General features: G+C 44.3%; 1 protein-coding gene across 3 annotated transcripts in view; it reads left to right on the top strand.

The window, feature by feature from the left end:
* si:dkey-100n23.5 (uncharacterized) overlaps positions 1 to 12804 on the top strand; it is a 101145-nt gene that overhangs the window by 59602 nt on the left and 28739 nt on the right. For 2 of the 3 annotated variants that reach the window (XM_014164938.3, XM_014164939.3), the window contains one exon: positions 93 to 175. In XM_014164938.3, coding sequence (XP_014020413.1) covers positions 93 to 175 — 83 coding nt within the window. Of the gene's footprint in view, positions 1 to 92; positions 176 to 1996; positions 2436 to 12804 lie in introns of those variants that run through there. The other variant, XM_082967080.1, reaches the window with a different exon arrangement.

Genomic DNA, 12804 nt, shown 5'->3' with positions numbered 1-12804 from the left:
CAGTCTCCTCTTGATATAAAATCTAGACTTTATCTATCACTCCTCTGAAATAGTGTGTGTGAAGTATTTATTTAAACTCTCTGTCTCTCCAGGTGTCTTTGGCTGAGGAGATAAAGCCGTTGAAGTGGTATCCATCCGTTTATCTCCTGGTGTCTCTGTTCCCCCTCATCAACAGGTAAGACACACACAGACCAACCAGAGGTTGTCATTGTCGAGACAGTGTGTGTCTTCTTCAGCATTTTAAGCCTGTCTGGTTCCATCCCTATTTTATGTCCAGTCACATTTTTGGCTTCCACTCCTATCCTCCTTTTTTTTTTTTACATTGATAAGAGTTTAAGGAGATTCTCCAGAGGTATTGAAAAAATCGTGAGTGCAGGATGCAGTTTTAATGTAATGTAAACATGCACACTTTTCACATCTCGACCGTTACCTCCGGAGGTCGCCCACAACACTTGCCTGACAGTTGCCCCCTCCAAGCAGGGCAGTGTAAACGGGAATTGTCTCATTGAGCCCATCACTCCTACAGAATAAATAACAGAGCAATGTTTTTGAAACAGCTGAAATGTATAGGCATTTCTTAATATTAGTGACTTGTTTTATTGAGTTTTGGTCAGAAATTGCAGTAAAAGACCATGTCTCAGAAATTGATGCTGTAACTTTAAGGGAATCTCAGAACACCGTAATTTATTTCAATGCAAAAGCAAGCATTAACTGCCTGGTGAATTAACCTTTTCAGTCGCAATTTGCTTATTTTCATGTATTTGATTAAATGAGGCATGGTTTGTTCTATGGTAGGCCGAAAAGCAATCTAGCTATGATTCAGCTAACTAGCTGTCTAACTTAGCGAGTAAGTTTGTTTGTGAGGAGGATGCAAACATTTTGTTTAGCTTGCTACCTACAGTACCAGTCAACAGTTTGGACACACCTACTCATTCCAGGGTTTTTCTTTATTTTTTACTATTTTCTACATTGTAGAATAATAGGTAAGACATCACCACTATGAAATAACACATATGGAATCAAGTAGTAAACAAAAAAGTGTTAAACAAGTAAATATGAAAATATATATAGCCACCCTTTGTCTTTATGACAGCTTTGCACACTCTTGGCATTTTCTCAACCAGCTTCATGAGGTAGCCATCTGGAATGCATTTCAATTAACAGGTGTGCCTTGTTAATTTGTGGAATTTCTTTCATTCTTAATGTGTTTGAGCCAATCAGTTGTGTTGTGACATGGTAGGGGTGATATACAGAAGATAGCTCTATTTGGTAAAAGACCATGTCCATATTATGGCAAGACATCTCAAGTAAGCAAAGAGAAATGACAGTCCATCATTACTTTAAGACAAGTTCATTTAATCTGGAAAATCTCAAGAACTTTGAAAGTTAAGTGCAGTCGCAAAAACCATCAAGTGCTATGGTGAAACTGGCTGTCATGAGGACCGCCACAGGAAAGGCAGACCCAGAGTTACCTCTGCTGCAGAGGACAAGTTCATTAGAGTTACCAGCCTCAGAAATTGCAGCCCAAATAAATGCTTCACAGAGATCAAGTAACAGACACACCTCAACATCAACTGTTCAGAGGAGGCTGCATCAATCAGGCCATGATGGTAAAATTGCTGCAAAGACACCTCTACTAAAGGACACCAATAAGAAGAAGAGACTTGCTTGGGCCAAGAAACCCAAGTAATGGACATTAGACCGGTGGAAATCTGTCCTTTGGTCTGATGAGTCCAAATTTTAGATTTTTGGTTCCAACCACCGTGTCTTTGTGAGACGTGGAGTAGGTGAACGGATGATCTCCGCATGTGTAGTTCCCACAGTGAAGCATGGAGGAGGAGGTGTGATGGTGTGGGGGTGCTTTGCTGGTGACACTGTCTGTGATTTATTTCGAATTCAAGGCACACTTAACCAGCATGGCTACCACAACATTCTGCAGTGATACGCCATCCCATCTGGTTTGCGCTTAGTGGGACTATCTATTGTTTTTCAACAGGACAATGACCCAACACACCTCGAGGCTGTGTAAGGGCTCTTTGACCAAGAAGGAGAGTGATGGAGTGCTGCATCAGATGACCTGGCCTCCACAATCACCCGACCTCAACCTAATTGAGATGGTTTGGGATGAGTTGGACCGCAGAGTGAAGGAAAAGCAGCCAACAAGTCCTCAGCATATGAGGGAACTCCTTCAAGACTGTTGGAAAAGCATTCCAGGTGAAGCTGGTTGAGAGAATGCCAAGAGTGTGCAAATCTGTCATCAAGGCAAATGGTGACTGTTTTGAAGAATCTGAAATATAAAATATATTTTGATTTGTTTAACACTTTTTTGGTTACTACATGATTTCATAGTTTGATGTCTTCACTATTATTCTACAATGTAGTAAAAGTAAAGCAAAATCCTTGAATGAGTAGGTGTGTCCAAACTTTTGACTGGTTCTGTAGCTCTGTATCATATGTATGTATGATAATGTTACTGTTCTTGATATTCATATGAGAGGGTTACAATTTTCATTTTTGCTATGCTGGAAGTTACTTGATGAAGCAAGTCTTGTTAGCTAACGTTAGCTAGCTACCAGCTGTGCCACTTTGGCTGTGTTATTGTCTTGTAGTTAAATTAGTGCATGGATGAGAAAATAAACCTTTTAAATGTCTGCACATGCTTGTGAATTGTTGCAATTTTCAAGATTGTTTTATGGTTTTGTTGCATTAATCAAGACTGTAATATAGGAGATGCATGAAAAGTTGCTTGCATAGCTAGCTATTTGAATAGTTTGCGTACCTCCACTTCAGTTACACTACACGTGTCGCGTTGCCATTAGTCATTTTCTACCTGCTACACAGAGCATGCTGTTTGAGAGCAGAGGGGAAGAGCGTCTTTAATATATTTCATCGACTGCATAAGTACAGTAGCTTTAGTCCAGTTTTCACAAAGCTACTCATTGAATTGTTGCTAGTGGTTGTGCTAAATTATCCTTTAAGTTGTTTTTGTTTACATTGTGAACATAGTCAATGTAGCTAGCTAGCTAGAGTTTCTGCTAGCTAGTAGCTTCTTGACTTCATAAATGTTAGTAAAATAACCAGTGGTGTGTAGTCGAGGCCATATGCATATTCACTAGATAGAATGCTAGAGTAAACGCACGTGTCAGCCATCAAGAATTGAACAAAAGCGATCCTTGTGCTTGGACGCTGCAATTGGACGCGATGCAACACGAGCGTAACATGGGCACTATAGCAGCTTTTATTCATTTCAAAGGAAGCATATCCTCAATGGCTGAAGGCAATGCCGGACGCCTGATGGCTGTAGTGTAGCAGGGCCATTAGCCTACTGGCGAGTGTCTACCTGTGACATTTACGGTACATTTGAGCTTCGAAGCAAGAACATCACTCAAACCCTCTCTCAGCTCCTGACATTCCCGTTGCTAATGTAAATTGAAAAGTGGATGTACATATTATATAAATTGAATCTCATCCCGATACCTCTACTTCAACTTTATCTCTCTGTCCCTCTATCTTTTCTTCTTTCCATTGCCCTCAAACACCCCTCTCCCTTTCTCTGCCTTTATAAATAGGCTGCTGAAAGATTCAGATTCTAAAGAGCACAGAGCTTTGTGCCTTAGGCAAACTGTGTGTGTTTGTGTTTGAACACTTAAATGAGTAAATTAGTTTTACTCTCCCAACTGATTTTTAGTTCCTGGAGGAGTGTATTTGTTTGTGTGTTTGTGATTGCAAATACTACTAACGCCCATCAGTGCCATTCATTTACAGAGCGCAGTTGCCGTGACTCAATGGTCACGTGGAATTTGAATGCGGTCATGACTAATGACCGCTGGTGTGGCGGCAATACGGTCACTGTAACAGCCCTGCTGGTAAAAGTTCCACCTCTCCCTCCCTTTCTCCCTCCTCCTCTCCCTCCCTTTCTCCCTCCTCCTCTCCCTCCCTTTCTCCCTCCTCCTCTCCCTCCCTTTCTCCCTCCTTCTCTACCTCCATTCTTTCTCCCTCCTTCTCCACCTCCATTCTTTCTCCCTCCTTCTCCACCTCCATTCTTTCTTCCCTACTTCTCTCCCTCCCTCTGTCCCTCCGTCTTTTTTGTTTAACTTTGTGACTGGTTAGATAATGACTTTTTAAAATTAAAAGTCTCTCCCCCCCTTCCCCCCTCCCCTCCTCCCAGGGGGATGGTGTGATTGACAGGTCAGGGTTACTAAGTGATTATCTGCGGCGGCTCCGCGTGTTGTCGCGGCGATGTAGGCAGAGACGCGGGTCAATTACAGGGGCAACATTTCTCAAAGGCTCTGAGCCGCCCCTCCCCCTTCTCCTCCCCCCATTCATCCCTCCATCCCCCATTCCTTCCCTCCCTCTGCGCCCGCTGTCAGCTGAGGAAGATGACAAACTGCATCCTGCGCTAACCCCCAGACCGCTATCCGTTCAGCCTCCGCTCTCCTCTCTTCTTTCACTCTCTCCCTCCTTTCCTCCTTCTTCCTCTCTGTCCTTCTCCCACTACTTTCGCCCTCACATCTCTTTGTTCTTCTTTCTCTCATCCTCTCCTGCATTTCCCTTCCCTCTCTATTTATCTCTCGTTCCTCCACTCCTTCACTCTCCCTCTCTTTGCCTTCCTAGAGAACAGAGAGAATGAGATAAATAAATCCCTCTCGTCTTCTAACTCCCTCCTTACCTGCTCCTATTCCTTCATTAGCTCCTTCTCTCTCTCTGCTCCACTGCACCCCCACCCTTCACCCCACTTCTTCCCTTTGGCTCATATTCTTTCTCTCCTCCCTCCCTCCCTCCCTCCTCTGTGAAGCGATAGAGTGTGCAAAGTGTTTGTCACGGTGCTGTGGTGATGTCGCTATGCTCTACTGTAGGGGAGCTACACCGATCAGACAGCCAAAGTGTGGGTGTGTGTTTGTCACGGTGCTGTGGTGATGTCGCTATGCTCTACTGTAGGGGAGCTACACCGATCAGACAGCCAAAGTGTGGGTGTGTGTTTGTCACGGTGCTGTGGTGATGTCGCTATGCTCTACTGTAGGGGAGCTACACCGATCAGACAGCCAAAGTGTGGGTGTGTGTTTGTCACGGTGCTGTGGTGATGTCGCTATGCTCTACTGTAGGGGAGCTACACCGATCAGACAGCCAAAGTGTGGGTGTGTGTTTGTCACGGTGCTGTGGTGATGTCGCTATGCTCTACTGTAGGGGAGCTACACCGATCAGACAGCCAAAGTGTGGGTGTGTGTTTGTCACGGTGCTGTGGTGATGTCGCTATGCTCTACTGTAGGGGAGCTACACCGATCAGACAGCCAAAGTGTGGGTGTGTGTTTGTGTATGTTTCGTGGCTGTGTTTCTAGTCTCTCTCTCTCTCACACACTTTGTGTATATAGGGTCTGTTTGTGTGTTTAGACTCTGCGTGTGTGCACATCTTGGCTTTCCGTGGTTTATCTAGGCTGTGTGTGTGTGTGTCTGAGCTCTGTGTGTGTGTGCTGAGCTCGGGGGACTCGGCTGTGTGTGTTTGAGTGGGGGATTATTTCTCTCTGAGCTCCAAAGCCTCCTAAACAGGGCTTAGAGAGAGGGCCCAGGGCAGCAGCCAAAGCATCTCTCTCTCTCTCTCTCTCTCTCTCTCTCTCTCTCTCTCTCTGTCTCTCTCTCCTTTTCTCAATATCTTGCTGTCCCTTTCTCTTGTACATGCTTTCACACTCTGTTTTTCTTTTTTTCTCTGTCATCTATATCACTTTCTTCCCGACTGCCTATCTCTCTTTCTTTTTCCGTTCCCGCTCATTCTCCCCCCCCCCCCCCCCCCCATTCTCTTTGCCATGATCCATTGCTATTATGCACATGGACTCCCACACAAAACATACTGTTCACTTGATTTGTGCCTTCACCCTCTTTCTCCATTTCACACACACACACACACACACACACACACACATTTTTCATCTGTTCCAAACACAGGCTGTTAAATGTGTTAATTCGGCACCAGCTGTGGTAAATGGAAGTAGGGATTGGGAAGCACTTCTAGTTATTCATAGTGTTATACCTCTAGCCTCCCCTGCTTTCTTGTGGCTCACTATCATAACACACAGACATCCACCATCTCCCTAAGTGGGGGAATGACACTGAAATCATATCACAGTATCAACCTGCAACCTCTGTCTCCTTCTTTCTCTCTGTCTTTCTCCTGCCCCCTTTGTGTTTGGGGGGGGGGGGGGGGGGGGGAGGAGAGTGTGTGTGTGTGTGTGTGTCTTAGTCCCAAATGACTCCCGCAGCTCAATATTTCACTTTCTGCTTCTCACTTGTCCTCAGAGTGTTCATGTTGGAAACATGTCTGTCTGTGCATGCTTCAGATGTGGGTCTTTAACAACCCTCTCCATAGAGATCTGATTTATATGCTTCAGGCTAGCAGACTGTGTGTGTGTCTGTGTGTGTCTATGTGTGTGTGTGTGTCAGTGCACACCCTGGCCAGGCAGAAATTCCCACCTCCTTTCTTTGCTTTGAAAAACGAGGGAGGAGATCTTTGAGCTGCAGTTATAATTCCTCCCTCGGAGAGAGAGGAGGAAAGAGGGGGGTATTCATTCTTATCTCTGTACTGTTTCTACCCCTGTACCCTCGCTCTCTCATACTTTCTTTCTCTCTTCCTCTATCTCTCCCTTCTTCCCCTTGTCACCTCTTGTGTATATAGTGTGTGACTGTACAGTATATAGTGTGTGACTGTACAGTATATAGTGTGTGACTGTACAGTGTATAGTGTGTGACTGTACAGTATATAGTGTGTGACTGTACAGTGTATAGTGTGTGACTGTACAGTGTATAGTGTGTGACTGTACAGTGTATAGTGTGTGACTGTACAGTGTATAGTGTGTGACTGTGCAGTGTATAGTGTGTGACTGTACAGTGTATAGTGTGTGACTGTACAGTGTATAGTGTGTGACTGTGCAGTGTATAGTGTGTGACTGTACAGTGTATAGTGTGTGACTGTATAGTGTGTGACTGTGCAGTGTATAGTGTGTGACTGTACAGTGTATAGTGTGTGACTGTATAGTGTGTGACTGTGCAGTGTATAGTGTGTGACTGTACAGTGTATAGTGTGTGACTGTACAGTGTATAGTGTGTGACTGTGGTTTGTTAGTTCTTTAAGACAATCTCATTTCCTGGTGTGTACTTACCTCGCTGAACTCCTTCCCTGTGGCTCAGTTGGTAGAGCATGGTGTTTGCAACGCCAGGGTTGTGGGTTTGATTCCCACGGGGGGCCAGTACGAAAAAGAAAAAAAAAAGTATGAAATGTATGAATTCACTACTGTAAGTCGCTCTGGATAAGAGCGTCTGCTAAATGACTAAAATGTAAATGTAAATGTAACTCTCGTTGGCCCCCCTTAACAGCGGACTCTGCCAGGTGTGTGTGTGTGTGTGTGTGTGTGTGTGTGTGTGTGTGTGTGTGTGTGTGTGTGTGTGTGTGTGTGTGTGTGTGTGTGTGGAATAGGACAGTGACCATCAGCCTGACAGTGTGTCTCTCCTCTATTAATCTCCTATATACACCACACACACACATACCACAAAGGATGGACCTACACTCTCCCACACAAACCGACATAGGAAAACACTCTCCTCTCTCACAGACACACAGATAGGTATCGATTCTCTCCTTACACACACACACTGTTCCCCCCTCACTCCCTGACGCTTCTTTAAATATTCATCACTCTGGCTGTGCTGAGAGAGCCTTAAACGCTGCCTCACACTCCAGAGAATCACTAGAGCTTACTGTATCATCCACACACACACACACACACACACACACCCCTGTGCAGATGACACACAGCGCAGAGGACACATAAGCACACACAAAAACACACACACACCAGCAGTGCAGAAACATGCACATAGAGAGGCAGCATAGCACTTACACACACACACAAAATAGGCACACACGGGGCAAACATGAACAGATAATCACCACAAACTCATTCAGTGTGGGTCTGAGAGTGTGTGTTTGTGTGTGTTGTGCTGTTGGCTCAGATGGCTTAATAGTGTTGTGTTCCAGGAAACAGGATGTCTCTTTGTTTGTGTTTTATTCCATTGCTGAACGCTCGCTACACTAATCCTGTGTGTGTGTGCCTGTGCGTCTGCTGTGTGTGTTTGTCTGCGCGTGCATGCCTGTGTGTTTGTGTTACAGAGAATCAGCTATACTCATGTCAGATTGAATACAATAATTCACATTTCCCCTCTTCCTAGCTATATAAGAGGTTAAGGGGTGTGCGTGCGTGCCCCACTCAATAATAAAATATAATTAAAAAAAACTATATGATATATTGGAATCAACCAGGATTCCGTGCGTGCGTGTGTGTTTTTTGACCCAATCATGAACCTTGATCAAAGAAGATTATGTGTGAGAGTGCAACATGAGGGAGAGGTCAGCATGACTTTCTGTTGCTGTGAATGTCCTTGCCTCCCTTTTAGTGGATGAGTGGAGATGTGATTCTTCCTGAATAATCAGTCATGCTGGCAAGATGGCGCCAAAAGACGTGGTCGCCCTGTTTTTAGCTCCTAGCCAACTTTACAGTATTACATTTTTTCAAATGTTATTTCTTACATTATTTGCTCGGAACGTTTCTTGCGTTATTAACTATAGCCGGATATAACTTTGGGATATTAGATCGATGGTCAGACTTTGTTTGAACTTGGAATTGCCTCGGGAAACACATGATGGCATGCGCCTTGGCAGCAGCTATTGGGCGTCCATAATAAATACAAGTACATTCATCCCAGGGGCTGCTCCAAGACCCCGTCGCCGGAGAAGAGGAATAAGAAGCAGGCTTTTAGTCAGACTCAGGAGGCGCGCACACCATCCGCCGCTTCCAAGTATATTACTCGCTAACGTTCAGTCCCTAGACTTTAAAGTTGACGAGCTCAGGGTGAGGATCTCCTTCCAGAGAGGCATCAGAGACTGTAACATACTCTTTTTCACAGAATCATGGCTCTCTCCGGATACACTGTCCCTGTCCACCGCGCACAGGTGATTGTGGTAACGTACAGGAATTCAAGTCCTTTTGTTCTCCCGATCTGGAATACCTCAACTTCAAATGCCGACCGCATTACCTCCTGAGAGAATTCTCTTCGGTCATCGTAGGGCTGGGCGGTATACCATATTTTACTATATACCGGTATGTATGCATGGAAGGGTTTGGGTTTTTACTTTACCTTCTATTATGGTATTTGAATGTTTGTCTGTTAAATGTGATATGCCGTGTGTAACGTCCATTTTTATAGTTTCCTACGCTACCTGAGTCATCTCTCTCTCCGCTCTCTCTCTCTGTCTCTCTCCATGCCGCTTTCCACACAGACGTAGCCCCGTCCCGTCACTCAAGGACCGCATGTTGTTGTTGCTTGAACACGAGACACTTGCGTTCAGTCTACATGGTCAATGCAGCACAAGCAACAATGTTGATGACTACGTTGCTGTTTCCACTTCGCTTCTTAATATAAATCCACAAGCGTTCTATAATTACACTATTAGTTAGTGTTTCTCACATCTGCAAACAGCTAGTTTAGCAAATTGTGGCTAAGCTAGCTAGCTAATAAATGTACTGAGTCAGAGCAAACATAGCTAGCTATACAGACTGATACTAGTGAAGGTGTAGGCCTAAATCAGCATGTTGTTTGTGCAACAGTATCTTCTAAATCAAAGAGGAATAGGCTATGCTTGAATATGTCAGCTACATAAAGTAGCTAAGAGAAAACATTTAATGTAGCCAAAGATTATAGAGTCCCCTAGGAAACACTGACCAACACTTTGGTTCCTACCCTGTCACAATAACTTCTCCCTGGCATTTTCATTCGTTGTCATGTCAAACAACATTGTATTCAAAGTGCCCACTATTATCTTCTAACTATAGAATTAGAATAATCATTATTTTTCTATGATTCCAACACTTCACCTAAGTGTTTAAATCAAAATCAGAAGAAAATCGCAATTGCAATATTTGGTTAAAAATAAGGCCTAGATATTTTTCCCATATCATGCAGCCCTACGTGGCAGTGTGGAAATGAAGTTGAATTGAACAGTGTAAAACAATCAGAATGGAAAGAGACCCATTGAAATCACTTAGAATGTAACGGGAACTAACTCACTTTTGTACATCGCGCTGGTCCGTACAATTGACCTTATTTTAGTGCCTAAAAAAGTAATACTTCCAGATCAACTGTAATATCAATACCATTGTAAAGCACAATTTCTCCCCTTTCCAACAAAATCAATGATGAGACATTCATAATGCCCATCTCTGCTTGATTCATGAAGGCAATGAGCTCCGTCGGGTCTTTTTAAAAATGGCGGGTGGGGAAGCTAAACATATTGCATGATAGTGAGAAGGAGAGATGTTGTGTGGGGAAGGCTTTTTTCACTCGATTTGTCCAACTTATCACCTTATCGCCTCTAAAATGTAAATAAAATACTATAAATAATTTATATAATGTGTCATTACATACCTATTTGAAGGTTTGTGTCGAATTTGAATCGGGTTTTTAGGGCGGTGCTAAAGTGATCTTCAGAAGTAAACAGTGGCTTTTGAGAGTCATGATGGCTTGCAGTGTTGACGCAAAAAATGAGTAGGTATCCGCGAGTCACTGCCGCCCCTCATGATGAATTCAGAATATTTTATGGCCCCCACCCCCATCAAAGTTACCCATCCCTGGTGTAGAGTGAGTGACAGGCATACCCAGCCAGGGATAGTGCTGCTCATTCCCCCCCCCCCACCCACCCTTTCTTGTTTTTAAACGGTGAGAGAAGTGCTACACCTGGTGGAGAAAGGCTGTAATACAGAATTTGTTGCTTTATGCGTGCTGTACGTTACGCCATGACACTTCACGATGTAACGTACAGCGTCGCAAATACTATAGAGCCATTACCATGTCAATCAACGCTTGAATAGAAACGTAGTTCACACCCCAGATTCTGATGTCAACACAGTCGCTACAGTCCCATTAGTCTCCTTTGCAGCCTCGTTTGAATGTCGCGGTTGTGCACATTGGTACGGAATGGGGTTAGCGTACATTGTGTTTGCCACCCTAGGGTCACACACTACTCATAAAGCAAATTTAGAACTTGTATTATTCGAAAACATAAAATACTGTTATACCGTCAAAAATGTAAAAAATCCTGTGATATGATTTTTGGGCCATATCACCCAGTCCAAGGTCATCGTCACGGCCATGTATATTCCACCCCAAGCCGGCACTCAAGGAACTACACTGGCCTTTGAGCAAACTGGAAAGCGCATATCCTGTGGCCGCATTTATTATAGTTGGGGACTTCTGAGGAAAACTACCAAAGTTTTATCAACCCATCTCCTATGCTACTTGCTCATCGATCACAGAGGATGGCTACAAGGCCGTCCTGTGCCCTCTCTTCTGCAAATCAGATCACGCCTCCAATTTGCTCCTCCCCTCCTATAGTTGTTCCTGTACCCAAGAAAGCGAAAGACTGCATGGCCACTCACGTCTCCAACTCAATCATCAAGTTTGCAGACAACACAACAGTGGTATGCCTGATTACCAAAAATGACGAGACAGCCTACAGGGAGGAGGTGAGAGCCCTGGCAGAGTGGTGCCAGGAAGATAACCACTCCCGCAATAAAACTAAAGAGCTGATCGTGGACTTCAGGAGACGGCAGAGTGAGCACGACCCCATCCACATCGACGGGGCCGCAGTGAAGAGGGTGAAAAGTTTCAAGTTCCTCAGCATGCACATCACTGACAACCTGAAATGTTCCATCCACATGCAACAACGCCTCTTCAACCTCAGAAAGCTGAAGAAATTATGCTTGGCCACTAAGACCCTCACAAACTTCTACAGGTGCATCCTGTTGGGCTGCCTCAGTTGGCGGCGGAATGGAGTCTACAAGGTGTGGAAAGCGTTCCACAGGGATGCTGGCCCATGATTCCAATGCTTCCCACAGTTGTGTCAAGTTGGCTGGATGTCCTTTGGGTGGTGGACCATTCTTGATACACATAGGAAACTGTTGATCTGGAAAAAAACAGTAGCGTTGCGGTTCTTAACACAAATCAGTGCGCTGGGCACGTACTACCGTACCCCGTTCAAAGGCTCTTAAATGTTTTGTCTTGCCCATTCACCCCTGAATGGCACACATACACAATCCATGCCTCAAGGCTTAAAAATCCTTCTTTAACCTGTCTCCTCCTCTTCATCTACACTGATTGAAGTGAATTTAACAAGTGACATCAACAAGGGATAATTTACCTGATCAGTCTATGTCATGGAAAGAGCAGATGTCCTTAATGTTTTGTACACTCAGTATAATTAGAATCTTGACTACATTTTTTATTTTAACAGTGCCAGATTTAGATCAACAGCACATTTTTGTGAGGAAGGGAAAAATGGAGATAAAGAAATGGTGAGAGAGAGATGGAAAGAGTGTGTGATTGAGAGGGAAAGGAGAAAATTGGTAAAGAGTGCAAAGAGGAAGATGGAAGGTGTGAGTGACGGGTAGGAGAGAGCGAGAGAGAGAACGATGGAGGGAAGGACATAGAAAGAGAGAGGGATGGATAGCGTTGTGTGTGCTGATGATCGACGACCGGCTCACAGATGGTGAGAGAGACAGGTGGTGACCTACTGCTGCAAACACACACACAAACACATTTTGTGTTGATTTGTATGCGTTTGTATGTGTAAAATATCCAATATCACTCCTGCTGTCCAACATCAGCAGGCCAAGTGGCTTCACACACCAGTCATCCTTTGCCCGCAGCTAGTATCTCATGCCTAGCTGCTAGGCTCTCTCCTGCTCTCATTTATTTTTCATTAGC

Source organism: Salmo salar, chromosome 21 (assembly GCF_965601325.2).
Source record: "Salmo salar chromosome 21, fSalSal1, whole genome shotgun sequence".
Taxonomy (NCBI): Eukaryota; Metazoa; Chordata; class Actinopteri; order Salmoniformes; family Salmonidae; genus Salmo; species Salmo salar.
This window is presented reverse-complemented; position numbering and strand designations above follow the sequence as displayed.